We start from the raw sequence: 14,126 nt of genomic DNA, 5'->3' as shown, positions 1-14,126 counted from the left end.
TACCAGCATTTTGTTAATCTTCTGGTAAAACAAACACATTTGCTTTGTTTGGGTTGAAATAAGCTATGAAGTAAATGAGTAGCTCTTAGCCATTTTCATTTGGTGAAAGTAGCTCTCACAAGAAAAAGCATTGGTGACCCCTGATGTAGCGAATAGTACATTTTAACATTTACACTTACCATAATACCAGTATAGAAGCAGCTACTTTTTTCTCAAACTTGGAACCCTGCGGCTGATACACCGGTGCGACTAATATGTGGCTAACGACTACATATCCCGTGATGCTTGGTGTGGTCATGTTCTAATCTCCTGCACTTCAGAACTACTATTTGTTTTAAATATGTAATTTGATAAAACGCTATTACTAAGACAGTCCATCATAAGGGCAAATAAAAATTCAGGAAACAACCAAAACACGCCGAGACGCCACCATTCTCGGGGTTTGCTAACTCTGCTGTCGCGGTCGTTGCACACACTCGAGTGAGCAACAGCAATCAAAGTAAAACATCGTTGGATTTGGAATTATTCAATAAACACTATGAATATACTGTACCGCCAAGGTTGAAAAGCCTGTTATGATGAATGGAAACAAAAGGAAATGTAACATATAAAAACGGAGATGTACCTGGATCCAGGAGAATCCACGCACTATGATGACTCAAAGGGGGCCACAAAGGTGCCACAGTATCGTGGTTCCAAGTCCAGAGGATAAATCCGGCAGCAATAACGGGTACTATCCAGAAATTTCACAAGTGACCCTACGTAAACCTGGCATACAGTCATGTACGTAGCCACACCTTCATATCCGCCTATGTAATTAATTACAAATACAGATACATTAAATATACCTTGGATGTAAAATATAAAACAAAACATAAAATGTCGTGTTGCTCTCTTGGAGATGAATAAAGTATCTATCCATCTCAATTTCACAAGTGACCCGATGTAACCTTACGCACGTAGCGTCACAGGCTTACACGTCAGAGCTGCTGATGTCCTTCTTCCTCTTCTTGTTTAGGGCAGGTCGCAACCAACGTTGAGGTACATACCGCCACCTACTGTACCGGAATGTAGGTGCGTTGTGCACATTCGCAGTGAACCCGGTAGTGACAAGCTTCCATCATACAAAACACAAAGAAATGGATATGATGCCACTTTCAAGTTAACGCAATAGAAGATGGATGGTTGGATGGTAATGGAATTGGCTGTCAAGACAAGGAAACATGGCTGCTTCGTGTGGCACTACTGCCATGGAAGGACACAGCCTACCGAAAGAGCAAGAGAGACGACATTTTAACGGAATTAGGACGCTGTTCAATTTTTAGACGGATTCACCAAGCGTTGGATTGTTCACCCACTAATAGGGAACGCAAGATGAGATTAGACAGTCGTGAGACGGGTTAGTTTTGATGATGGAAAAAAAGTTTTAAAAATCTTCCGGCGTAACGTCTTTCTGTGCACTAAATATCTCATTTTACACGTTTGAGTGTTAAGTTGCTGTGTGATGAGTTTAATGTTGTTTGTAAGATTGCACCGTGAGTCAGACTGGTGTGTGGAGTAATGACCTCCTGCAATTTCCAGTGGGTTGGCAAGCTCCTCGTGAGTTCATTCATAGCTCATGATTGGCTCCTGTCAAATAAAGAGTCACAATATGCCACTTTATGATGTGGATATGTGTGGTTTATACACCGGTGCGGTTTTTATAGGAGCAAATCTGTTTTTTCCTCAAAATTCAGTCAATGCGGTTTATACACCGGAAATTACGGTAATCTACAGTATGTAATCGGTATCATCCAATTTCACTCATGGATGATTGGTATCGGCAGCATAAAAACCTGATCAGAGCATCCCTAAAAATACATATTTTTGTGTTTAATATTAGAATTTTATGCTTTTTCTTCACTTCATATTCTGACCATTGTCTTAAAATCTCTTCAAAGCACTTTGGACACCCCTGGTCTATAGCTACACATTGTAAAGCTCCTCTTAACAATGTTTAAATAGAAAGACGTTAGAAGGGATGAATTAGCCACTATTGTGAGTGCTACAGTACGTAACGATGTCAGAGGCGTGAACTTATGATTGGCACCTTACTGGAACCAACGCATCTGTGGCACAACAGCCAGTTAACTTCTGTTTGGAAAAATGCACTCGCCCCTCTTCTGATGCACGTAGCTCAGGACATGTATATACCCCGTACCTGTATGTGCAGCCAATCCTGATGATTACTATGAACTGCAATGAAATAGTGAAAAAAATCAATCTGCTGCTTGATGGATGGGCTTTTTTTATGAAAGCGAGGGGGTCCTGTGTAAACATGGAATGTACGTCACTGTTGTGCCTTTTGAGGTTTTTTCTCCTGTCTTTGTTTTCCGACCAGTTATGATTCGAAAGTGTGAGGAAGTCATGGCGTGAATGAAGACCACGCCTGAGCCTAACTTTAGACAAATACTCCATTTTCATAGTGTCTTTCTCACATTTCAAATGGGATTAGGTAAGGACTCAAAGCATGACCCCAAAATGCCTAAATGAAGTCAAATACAAATATAAGGCTTTCAGAAGACGTGATGATATGTCGTATTGCACACTGGTCACCAGGTGTCGGTAGTGTTACTGTAATGTTGGTTTTCTGTGCCCTATATGTCTTAATTTCTCTTATGTCTACTATGTTGGCTAATAGGAGAGTAAAGGTGACTACATAGCTTTTGTTTTATGTCTAAAGGGCTCTAATAATGTTAAAACTTTTATTTACAAGGTCGTAAACAAGTTGTGTATGTCTTATATGTCTTATTTTCTCTTATTATGTCTTCTATATTGGGTAATAGGAGTGTAAAGGTGACTATAGGGTGTCATTTCATATTTAGAGGTCTCTAATGTTAAAAACAGTATTTAGAAGGTCGCAAACGGAGTTTCTATGTCTTATATGTCTTATTTATTTCTTATGTTTACTAGATAAGAGTGTAAAGGTGACTATAAGGGTGTTATATAATGTCTAGAGGGTTCTAATCATGCAAAAAACGTATTTAGGTGGTAGAGAGGTTTCCTATGTCTTATGTGTCTTAGTTTATTTTATTATGTCTACTATATTGGGTAATAGGAGTGTAAAGGTGACTATAGGGATGCTATTTCATGTCTAGAGGGCTCTAATAATGTTAAAAAGTGTATTTAGAAGGTGGTAAACAAGTTTTCTATGCTCTAACTACCTAAATATTCCTACTTGGTGGAAATTCACTGAACCACCATAAATGAGGGATTACTGTGCAGTACAGGCAAACCTAAGAAAAAAAGTTTTTATTTCAGTGGATTGAAAGTCCTCCTCCTCAGTGTCAGACACACTTTGTGGTCGTTTGGGATAAAAATTCAGCTTGTTAGCTTTGCAAAGAGCCTAAAGCCATGCTTCTACTCCAGATGGTTGATGACAGCTTTATATTTACTTTGACTCTGACTTTTTTTTTGTGTTTTATACAAAACATCTCAGAATTCTAACCTGAACCTCTATGTTTTCATACTGAAGAAGTGGATGAGTCCTGTGTTTTTAGCAGATAGCAGACATAGCATGGTTCTGTGGTGCAGGGTTTCCTGCATGGAAGAAGTTGCGCACCAGGAATTGTCATGACTGACTGTCCTTTCTCCACTTCAGCTCCATGCTGGTCTTTGGAGGCTTCTCTGGCTTCCTCCTTAACGACGTGCTGGTCTACACTCCACCGTCCTGCCGTGCCTTCTCTAATACGGCCTCGTGCACCACCGCCGGGCCGGGCCTCCGCTGCCGCTGGGTGGAAGGCGCATGCGTCCCGTGGGAGCCGACTCCGCCTGACCACATTTTTCCGGCTAAGTTCTGCCCTCGGCGGGCGGGTGCGTCACTCCGCAGCATCAAATAAGAAAGTCATGAACACCGTTTGGCTTTTTATGCCTGTTTGCATACGTTAACCAGCACAGCAGGAGGTCATTGACTTCATTAGAATGTCATTAGTGGTCTGACAGCATGCACGCTCTCATCTTCATGCATCTCATGCACGCGTCACACACTGGATGCACTTTACTTTCATTTCCCTCCATGTACTACCTTGTACACTTACTACATGTTTATACTTCATGCAACATCATTTACTCCTGTTCGTTTACTTGCAAGTTTCCATTTCTTTATTTGTAAACAAAAGCATGTACATTCATTTGCCGTTTTAAAATTATTTCCATGTTTGAATTTTTATTTCAAATTTTTTTTGTTCTTAATTTACTTGAAGACAAAAAAACATGTTTTTAACTGAATTAATTTTAATTTTAATTTTTATCAATTTATTTGCTGACAAAGAAACGTTTCCATTTATTACATTCACAGGAATGTACTTATTTTTAATTAAATCAATTAATTTACTTGCAATAAAAGAAATGTTTTTTTTAGTTAACTAAAACAAATGAATTTATTTAGTTGCAAACAAAAAGGTTTCAATTTTTTATTTGAAAACATTCATTCACTTAAAAAAAAAAGATTTTAAAGTTGTTTTTTGTATATATTTTTTCAATTTAAGGTAATTCAATTAATTTACTTGCAAGCAAAAAAAAACAGGAATTTACTTGTAAACAAAATAAATGAATTCATTAACTTGCAAACATGCATTAATTTATTCATAAAAAACATATCTACATTAATGTACTTTAAAAAATGATTTGTATTTTATTTTTGATGTTTTAAATTGCATGTAATGAAATAATTTAATTGTACTAAAACAAATCGTGTATTTACTTGTAAAGTAAAAAGTTGCCATGAATTTACTTGCAAACCAAAAACTTTCCGTGTGTTTCTCTGTCTTGCTAAATAGTTAACATCCTTTTCCTTGTAAACTAAAACTAAACGTATGTTTTTCACGTGTAAACTGAAGGTTCGCATTTATTTATTTGCAAAGCACAAAGTTTGCATTTACAGTCCACCCTCGGTTAGCGTACATTTTTGGGTTAACACCGGCACTTATGGCACACGTTTGTGTTTTGTGGTGTGAATGCACGGCGTGAGTGCAACTGTGTACTTTTGTAGCGGCCTGTTAAGCAAAAGAAAGAATGAAAAGAGTAAAAGAAGAAAGATAGTCGGCCATGTTTGACTTGCAGTGTGTTCTTCTGCTAGATAGTACGGATGAACACTGCATGCTGTTTTCCCAATGCTCCAGCTGCACCGCCAACACTCGCGGCTGCCAGTGGTGCGAGGACAGGAAGTGCATCTCCGCCTCCAGCAACTGCACCCTGGTAAGACGATCATACACCATACTCATCATATACTTCATTTACTACTTCCTTCAGCAAGTATTACACACATTAGCCACAGTCTTTCTCACGAAAGCACACACCTTGATCTGGATCTGCACCAAAGTTCTTATAATGCGTGTGTGTGTGCATGTTTAGCAGACTGTGGATCTGGCCCAGCATCATGGCGGTGCTCTGTCTCCGCCTGCACGTCCGTCCATGTTGTCTGAGCATCAGCTGAGCTTGTGGAAGCACGGAGGCCGCAGGAAGGCACATGTGTGTATCATTTGTCACCTGATCCGTCGGGCCGGGCTGAGTTCCGACCATAAGGCTGAACTTTGACCATTTGGAAGAAAACACACCACACGCTTGAAAAAGTGGCAAAGGCAACACTTCACTTAATGAAACCAGGATGTAATGTTACAGCTTTACCGCTTTATACAACATGAAGACTAAAAGAAGACGATATTGTACAGTAATCCCTCATTTATGGCGCTTCATTGGTTGAACACCCGGCTGTGATAAGTCCATTTCTGTCAAGTAGGATTCCTTATGTATAAATGGAATATTTTATTATTAGAGTATAGAATACCTGTTTACCACCTTCTAAATACTTTTTAACATTATTAGAGCCCTCCAGACTTGTAATAACACCCCTATAGTCACCTTTACACTCCTATTACCCAATATAGTAGACATAAGAGAAAATAAGACATACAAGAAATAGAAAACCTGTTTACAACTTCTAAATAAGCTTTTTTAACATTAGAGCCCTCTAGACTCGAAATAACACCCCTATAGTCACCTTTACACTCTTATTACCCAATATAGTAGACATAATAAGAGAAAATAAGACATAGAAAACCTGTTTACAACCTTCTAAATACACTTTTTTTTTAACCTTATTAGAGCCCCTCTAAACATGAAATAACACCCCTAACACACCCTAACACCTTTACACTCTTATTACCCAATATAGTAGACATAATAAGAGAAAATAAGACATAGAAGACATAGAAAACCTGTTTATAACCTTCTAAATACGCTTTTTAACCTTATTAGAGCCCTCTAGACATGAAATAACACCCCATAGTCACCTGTATGCTCCTAATACCCAAAATAGTAGACATAATAAGATAAAACCTTTCTGGTAAACCTGTTGACCACCTTCTGCTGGTAATTTACACGTGCGTTTCACCGTACATCTTAATTGATTACACTGGTGGCCAGTGGCAGTCCTGGCTTGAATGACACCCTGGCGGACCGACCCTGCGACCCCAAAACCCCCCTCCCGTGTCAGAGACACACAACCACCCACACGACGTAATAAGAGAAAATAAGACATACAAGACATAGAAAACTTGTTTACCACCTTCTATTTGACTTCATCTAGCCATTTGTATGCATAGAAATGCTTCATTTGCTTCTTTTTTTTACTAATAATAGGCCATATTCAAACACGAAACGGCATCATTTATTCATGGGTATATTTTTGATAGCGTGAAGCCGTGAAATTTGAAGCGTGACGTGATGAGGGATTACTGTATTAATATAATGTGGATTGAAACGAACAAGGAGGTCCTTCCGTTATTTTCCTCATCTAGATAAGTTTGAAATGTTTTATTCTGGGGAAATATGATAGATATACTGTATGGAAGAAAGTACAGCCATTATTTTAGAAGCCATGTTACTAAATATTGTAGAACGTGTGGTCTTCGTGTGTGTGTGCGCGCAGGTGAAGGCGTTGACGGAGGCGTCCCGGTGTAAGCGACAGGCGGAGCAGGAATGTTTGGGATTGGACAACTGCAGGAGCTGCGGCCTCAACGCTAACTGCCAGTGGGAGGAGCAACGGCGGGAGTGTCAAATTCGGCCTGGTGAGGATGCGTTCTCTTATTTACTATTACTCATTTGCACCTTCCTTTGTGTCTTCCTTTGTATTTTACAACATCACTGACTGAAGTTAAAAATGGACGTTCTCCATTAAGGATTTTCATAGTCCAATCTGATTCCACTAGTAGTCAACTGGTGCTTTTTTAAGAGCAGAGCGAATGGTGATCCCAACAGATACACAGATGTAATTTGTAACTTTTTCCACAAGAAAGAAAGACTTGGATAAAGAAACTAGAAAAGCACTCAGAGAGCGCAGACCTCCACCAAGTACCATAGTTCCCCCCCCATACTGTGATTTACACCATAAATATTAGTCCTACATTTATTTTATCTACATATTTAGGTTGCTAATGTTAGCATGCTAGAAGTGCTAACATGCTAATGTTAGCATGCTGATATCTAGCATAATAGTTGTAAGTGTTCATATAAGTGTCTACCTATGAAAATGGCTAAAAATGCTAACATGCTAATGTTAGCACGCTAAGGCAATGTACCGGATGATTGGTATTTTAGCTTTATTTTTTATATTGTGTGTAATGTAATAATTTAGTTTACATTTTTTTGGTAGCCTAGCATTGAACGCTAGCGCTCCTTTGGATTGTTTCACTTGAAGAGGGTGATTTTTTTTTTTTAATTCATGCGTGGGAGGTATCGATCTTCTGTTTTTAATATTTTATTAACACAAATTAGTCATTTTTGAATGAAAATAGGCTATTTATAACAATTCTTTGTAAAAATGTGTGCTTAGCAGGAGCCGTGGCCACACCCCCCATGTAGTCACAATGCTACCATCTTCATCACGTGACATAATCAGCTATTCTAAGACACACCAATGGCCTTCTCAGGAAGGGAGACAAGATGGCTGAGCTCCTGTTTCCTTGAACACTTGTTGTCCTGGTTTCCCTCAGAGCAGGAACTGGGGTCTCCTTTGACGTCTCATTTGGCTTTGTTTGCCTGTCCTGGTTGGTTTTTGGGATTGTGGCTGATTTAACTGAAGGTTGTGGCTGGTTAAAACTCTTCCTGCAATAATCTGACTCCCCAGCGCTTATCTTAGGGTGAATATTGTCTGTGGCGGGCCTTGTCAAATCCATTCTGTTCCACTGTTTGCGGATCCAATTGACTTGGTGCTTATTTTGGAAGCCATTTTTGATTAACTTCATGGGGGGCAAATTGGAAAAGATTTGGTTAAACGTGCAGCCTGCAGTCTTCCTGTCCTTGTTGACATCCTCATCCTCCAGCCGAGCAGGATTAGCATACGCTGAAGCAGCAGGAAGTCTTTACTGCGTCTTCAAAAATGGAAGCGGTGTGTCCCACAGGACTGCAATCTATCTGTGGTTTTGGCAGAGGGTAATGGCGTCATCGTCTAATTTGCATAATGCGTGTCCATTTTTATGGACACTGTGGGAGAGACAAAAAGTGAGCAAAAAACATGAAAAGCAAAAACAAATGTTTAAAAATGGAATAATAATAAACCTTCTTCTGTCACTGCTCGTTGAGAAGCTTTCATGTTAGAGCAAGAATGGAAAAATCAGCAGTCATTTTACAAGAATAAAGTCCAAATATTAAAAGAACAAAAGTCGTAATTGTACGAAATATTGTCGTACTATTATAAGGAAAAATAATGTCATTTTAGACATTGTAAAGTTGAAATATTAAAGTTATTTTTTAAGATGAATAAGGAATATTTTTTCATAGTATTATGAGAAACAAACAAAGTTGTAATTTTTGGCAAATTTGGTTGCCAAAAAGTAATAGTGTTCCCTTTCGGGAATTCGCTGTTTTGCGGAATTTTTATTGGTGCTTTTTAAAAAAAAAAATTTTAACAGCGTATGAACGTCCATTGTGTTCTGCATCCTGATTGGCTAAGGGACTGTAGGCCATTGTCAATCAATCTCCGTGCCTTCCTGTGCAGTACAGAATGCGTTCGGCAGTGTGATGCTGATACGACGGAGGATTAGGGCCACATTGGAAAAAAAATTGGAGAGTACGAGAAATATAGTCGTAAATTAACAAGAAAAAAGTCCTAAATTTACGAGAAAAAAACCCCGCGATATACCCTCTGACCACGTAAGGCCCCCCTTTTCAGAGCTGTCTCAGGCAATGCCTGTAACATAAAGTTACCAGTTTTTTCTAGTGAATTTACGACTTCATTGTCGTAAAAAGTTGCACGTTTTTTCTGGTAAATGTACAGCTTTATTCTCGGAAATTTACGGTTTATCGTCGAAATCTCAGATTATTTTAATACTCGGTCCTAGCAGGCATTGCCTGAGACAGCTATGGAAAGGGGGTCCTTATCCAGGAAAGGCTGAAGTGACGAGGGCTAGCCAACTGCTCAACTGCTCTGTTTTGCTGCCACGTTACAAATAAAAGCTTGCCTGAAGCAAGAGGAACGTTTCCTTCCTTCCTGAAGAGCTATGCTCTATTTTCCCTCTGACACGTACGACACGTCACACTTAATATTATGACTTTATTATCGTAATAAAATACGACAACACAAGGCATTTTGTTTTAACAAGGATACCAAAGCGCTACAGTACAGGCACGGTCAGAGGAGTGAAATACACGCGAGTCACATAATAATTTCTAGTGTCCAACCTAGTAGGCTGATCATTACAATTCAAACTAACTTTGAGAGTGTGTTAAACGTCTGTGAAAAGTGTATAAAGTGTATGATGAGGGGTTTTACGTCCTTAAAACGTATACAATCACTGAAAAAAATAAAGTTGGCTACTTATTATGGGCTATTTTGGGAACCTATCCCCTGCAATAAGCGAGGGAACACTCTAACGTCACAAGAATTAAGTCAAAGTGTTCATCGTTACAAGAAGAAAATTTACAGGAAGAGAGTTGAAATAGAAATAAAAAAACAACCAACAACAACAGAAATGGAAAAAACCCGGTTTAAAATATGAAGAGGAAAACATTTGTATTCTGACAAGAAAAAATGTGGCAATTCTATGAGAAGAAACTAATATTTGGAAAAATAAGTAATTTTAGCAGCACAGAGTTGAAATATTCAAGAGAAAAGAGTTTCTAAAAAAAATGAATACAAACCAAAGAGCAAATAAAGTTGTAATATTTGGCAAATCAGGTTGTCAGGTTATCAGGTTGAGGTTCTAATGTCATGAGAATGAAGTCATGGGAATACGAAAGGCATCATTAAAGAAGAAAGGCAAAAGCCCCCCCCAAAAAAACAGCAGCAGAAATGGGGACAAAAAAAACAGTGTATGATATGAAGAGAAAAAAAGTAATATTCTAACAAGACAAAATGTGGAAATGTTATGAGAATAAACTTGTAAAATTACAAGGAAAAATAATAATAATTATAATAAAATAATAATTTTAGCAGTATAAAGTTGAAATGTTGACTAAAAATATGCTACTTTTTAAAAGGTGTAATATTATGAGGAACAAACCAAACAACAGAAAGTTGTAATTGTAGGAAAATTAGGTTGGGGGGGGGGGAAAAGTTCTAAAATATTATGGGAATTAAAAAAAAAAAAAAGATTGAAGAAGAAAGTTCAAATACTGTATCAGTACATCTTAATGATGAACAAAGTCCATACTGCAGCAATGTTTGTCTTGTTGCCGTGGAGACCAGCAGGCTTGTTTTTTGTTACGTCATGACAAATGATTCCGAAATATGGCGGCTTTCTCCAAGGGGCCGTAAGCCAATCCATTACTTTGTTTGTTTTTTATCCTCCCGGTTTTCATTCGGCGTGATTACTGCAGGTGTTTTCTTTTCCACGTCATGAAAAGGTCAACAGAGGAAGTGGTTCTGGTCCTGAGAGTGCAATCAGTCCTGCGGGCCAGAACAAAGCGGCAGCTAATGAAAGCAAGCACTTGCAAAGCCAAACCACATATAAGCACAATTAGAGCACAGGGAAGCTTTCTGGACGATATTAATGTATGGATAGAAGCCCCCACGTGCACAGTGACGTGCAAAACCCCGGCACAGGAAAGTCTATTTGTGTCTGGGAATTGAAAAGAGCATAAATAAACATTCCATCAGATTCCAAAAGCAATACAATGAGCTGTGTTAACACGTACCACGCCACATGCTTGCTTGCTTGCTTCTATACGTGCCCTCCCCCCCCGTTAAAACATAACTGACTTGACATCTATCAGTCTGAATGTGATGTAAGGGCTAAGCTACGTGCTCGTTTGTCTGCATTTGTCATGGGCACCACTGAGGACTACAAAAAGGCCAGACATGACCTGAGGAGGTCCATACGAGAGGCCAAAAGACAGTATAGACAGAAGCTGGAGGGCTACTATTCCACCTCAGACCATCGGCGCATGTGGGCGGGGCTCCAGCACATCACAGACTATCGACAGCGGAGTGGCGTAGCCACGTCCAGCCAAACCACACTTCCAGATGAGCTGAATGAGTTCTACGCCCGCTTTGACACCCAAACTCCTGATGAGTAGAGAGGGTGGCTGGGCTTGGGGAGCACACAGGACTCACCTCTCATGGTGACATCAGCTGACGTGCGCAGGGTTCTGAACAAAACAAACCCACGAAAAGCAGCAGGCCCAGACAACATCTCAGGACGTGCACTTTGGGTTTGCTCATCAGAGCTAGCTGATGTGCTTGCTGACATATTTAACCTGTCGCTTGCACAAGCATCTGTACCGACCTGCTTTAAGTCCACCACCATAGTGCCGTACCCAAGAAGAGCAACGTGACCTGCTTGAATGACTATCGCCCTATAGCACTTACTCCTATTGTTATGAAGTGCTTTGAAATAATAGTCATGACCCACATCAAAAAGAGCATCCCGGCGGCAACTGTGGACCCTCTACAGTTTGCATATCGCCAGAACCGGTCCACGGATGATGCAGTCAACACTGCCATCCACACAGCCCTTTCTCACCTACAGGGCCAGGACACATATGTCAGAATGCTATTTATAGACCATATCTCTGCATTCAATACAGTCAGCCCCCACAAACTCACAAATAAGCTCCTCACACTTGGCCTGTCACCCTCCCTCTGTAACTGGGTGTTTAACTTTCTAACAGGCAGACCCCAGTCAGTCAGAGTCCACAATCGCACATCCAGCTCAAGAATTGTGAGCACTGGGACCCCACAGGGGTGTGTGCTGAGTCCGCTCCTCTACACGCTCTTCACCTACGATTGCGTGGCCTCCCAGAACAACACCAGCATCATTAAATATGCGGATGACACTACAGTCATCGGACTGATCACTGGTGGTGTTGAAACATCATACAGAAGAGAGGTGGCGGACCTCATAGCTTGGTGTCATGATAACAATCTCCTTCTCGATACAGATAAGACCAAAGAGAAAATAGACCATAGAGTTATACCACATCACATCAAGCGGTAAAGTGGGGGAAGTGTCTTTGCTCAAGGGATGAAGGAAGCGTGATTCGAACCATGACCCCTCCGGTCACTGCATGAAAGCCATGTAGTGTAAATAATTTAATCTTAACTTTACTTCCAATATCAAATATGAAATAACTATACAACTATATTTATAACTATGAAATGATAACAATATTAGCTTTTGCTGAATGTAAAACGCGTACTTGCCCAATAATAAGCCGACAGTGTGAATGAAAAGTGAAGAGGATGATCTTTGAAAAGACACAAGGTTGGCTCTTATGTTCCTAATGAAGTGTCCACTGAGTGCATGCTCCACAGTGCTGTTTAGGTGTGTTGACAATGGTGTGTGTGTGTGTGTGGGTGGGTGGGTTGGTGGGTGGGTGTGTGTGTGCGCGTGTGCAGGTCAGCTGTGTGCAGAAGGTTGGCATCACTTGGGCAAGGTGTGTTTGAGGATCAACTCCAGCAGAGAGAGCTACGACAACGCTCAGCACTACTGCAAGAACCTGGGAGGAAACATCGCCTCCTTGCACTCGGACAAGCACGTCACGTTTGTGCTGGAGGAGATGCACAAGTATCATCTCCAGGACAAGGTCAGACGTCATGAGAAGCGGATGTGAGATATCACAGAGTCAAGACTGCTCATCTCCAACCTTGCTCCCAAGCAGCCTTTGTCTCCATGGGTGGGCCTGAGGAAGATCAACGTGTCCTACTGGGGCTGGGAGGACACGACCCCCTTCTCCAACACCAGTCTGCACTGGGTCCCGGGAGAACCCAGTGACTCGGGTTTCTGCGCCTACCTTGAGCAAACGCAGGCGGCGGGGCTGAAGGCCAAGGCATGCACGGCCACCACAGACGGACTCATCTGTGAAAAAGCTGCTGGTGAGCGGCAAACGACGCACTGACCGACGAACGAGCAACCGACTGACTGACCGACCACACCGACTGACCGACCCCACCGACCAATGGATGACAGACTGACCATCGACCCACCGACCGACAGATGAGCGACCGACTGTCTGACCGACCACACTGACTGACCGACCAACTGACGACGGACCGACGATCGACCCACCGACCGACCGACCACACCTTATTCCATCGGTGGATTAATAAGATCATGTGCATTAATGATGTCAGAACTTCCTTTGGCGCCTCTTCAGGTATGTCAATGACTCTCTTGGTTCTGGCTCACTCTGTTTGTGTCCAGGGAGCCCACAGAGTCGGACCTCGGGTCCGTGTAAGCCCCCCTGTGCCATGCATCGCACCTGTGCCAACTGCACAAGTCAGGCCATGGAGTGCATGTGGTGCAGAAGTACGCAGCGCTGTGTGGACTCCTCGGCCTACGTCGTCTCCTTCCCTTTTGGACAATGTCTGGAGTGGCAGACGCAGGACTGCACTGGTGAGAAACACAAGAAAACTAATACAAAGAAATAAATACAATAATAATAATAATAACTCCAAATTATACAACTGCAATATTGAATATTAAAATAAAAGGAATCCAAAAGTCAAACCCACGTCATGCTTGCTCACCTGCGACTACATTTGTTTGCTGAACACAGACATGTAATTTCGTTCATGCAGTCGCTCCTCTCCCAAGTAATAACAGTCATAACAGTGGCCACAATAGAAAGTCTCAAAGTAAGACTGAAAA

General features: G+C 40.9%; 1 protein-coding gene across 8 annotated transcripts in view; it reads left to right on the top strand.

Moving 5' to 3' along the window:
- The window catches only part of atrnl1a (attractin-like 1a), a 157,182-nt gene that overhangs the window by 23,593 nt on the left and 119,463 nt on the right, over nt 1-14,126 (top strand). For 5 of the 8 annotated variants that reach the window (XR_008573579.1, XM_054798012.1, XM_054798006.1 and 2 more), the window contains exons 12-18: nt 3,641-3,852; nt 5,117-5,235; nt 5,392-5,508; nt 6,968-7,106; nt 12,875-13,062; nt 13,138-13,351; nt 13,680-13,871. Coding sequence is in view for 7 of the 8 variants with exons in the window: in XM_054798012.1 (XP_054653987.1) it covers nt 3,641-3,852; nt 5,117-5,235; nt 5,392-5,508; nt 6,968-7,106; nt 12,875-13,062; nt 13,138-13,351; nt 13,680-13,871 (1,181 nt within the window). In the remaining variant the exon portion in view is untranslated. The remainder of the gene's footprint in view (nt 1-3,640; nt 3,853-5,116; nt 5,236-5,391; nt 5,509-6,967; nt 7,107-12,874; nt 13,063-13,137; nt 13,352-13,679; nt 13,872-14,126) is intronic. The other 3 variants (XM_054798007.1, XM_054798011.1, XM_054798009.1) reach the window with 3 other exon arrangements.

The sequence above is a fragment of the Dunckerocampus dactyliophorus genome, chromosome 14 (genome assembly GCF_027744805.1).
Source record: "Dunckerocampus dactyliophorus isolate RoL2022-P2 chromosome 14, RoL_Ddac_1.1, whole genome shotgun sequence".
NCBI lineage: Eukaryota > Metazoa > Chordata > Actinopteri > Syngnathiformes > Syngnathidae > Dunckerocampus > Dunckerocampus dactyliophorus.
The sequence above is the reverse complement of the archived record's forward strand: the minus strand, read 5'-3'. Positions and strand labels throughout refer to the sequence as shown.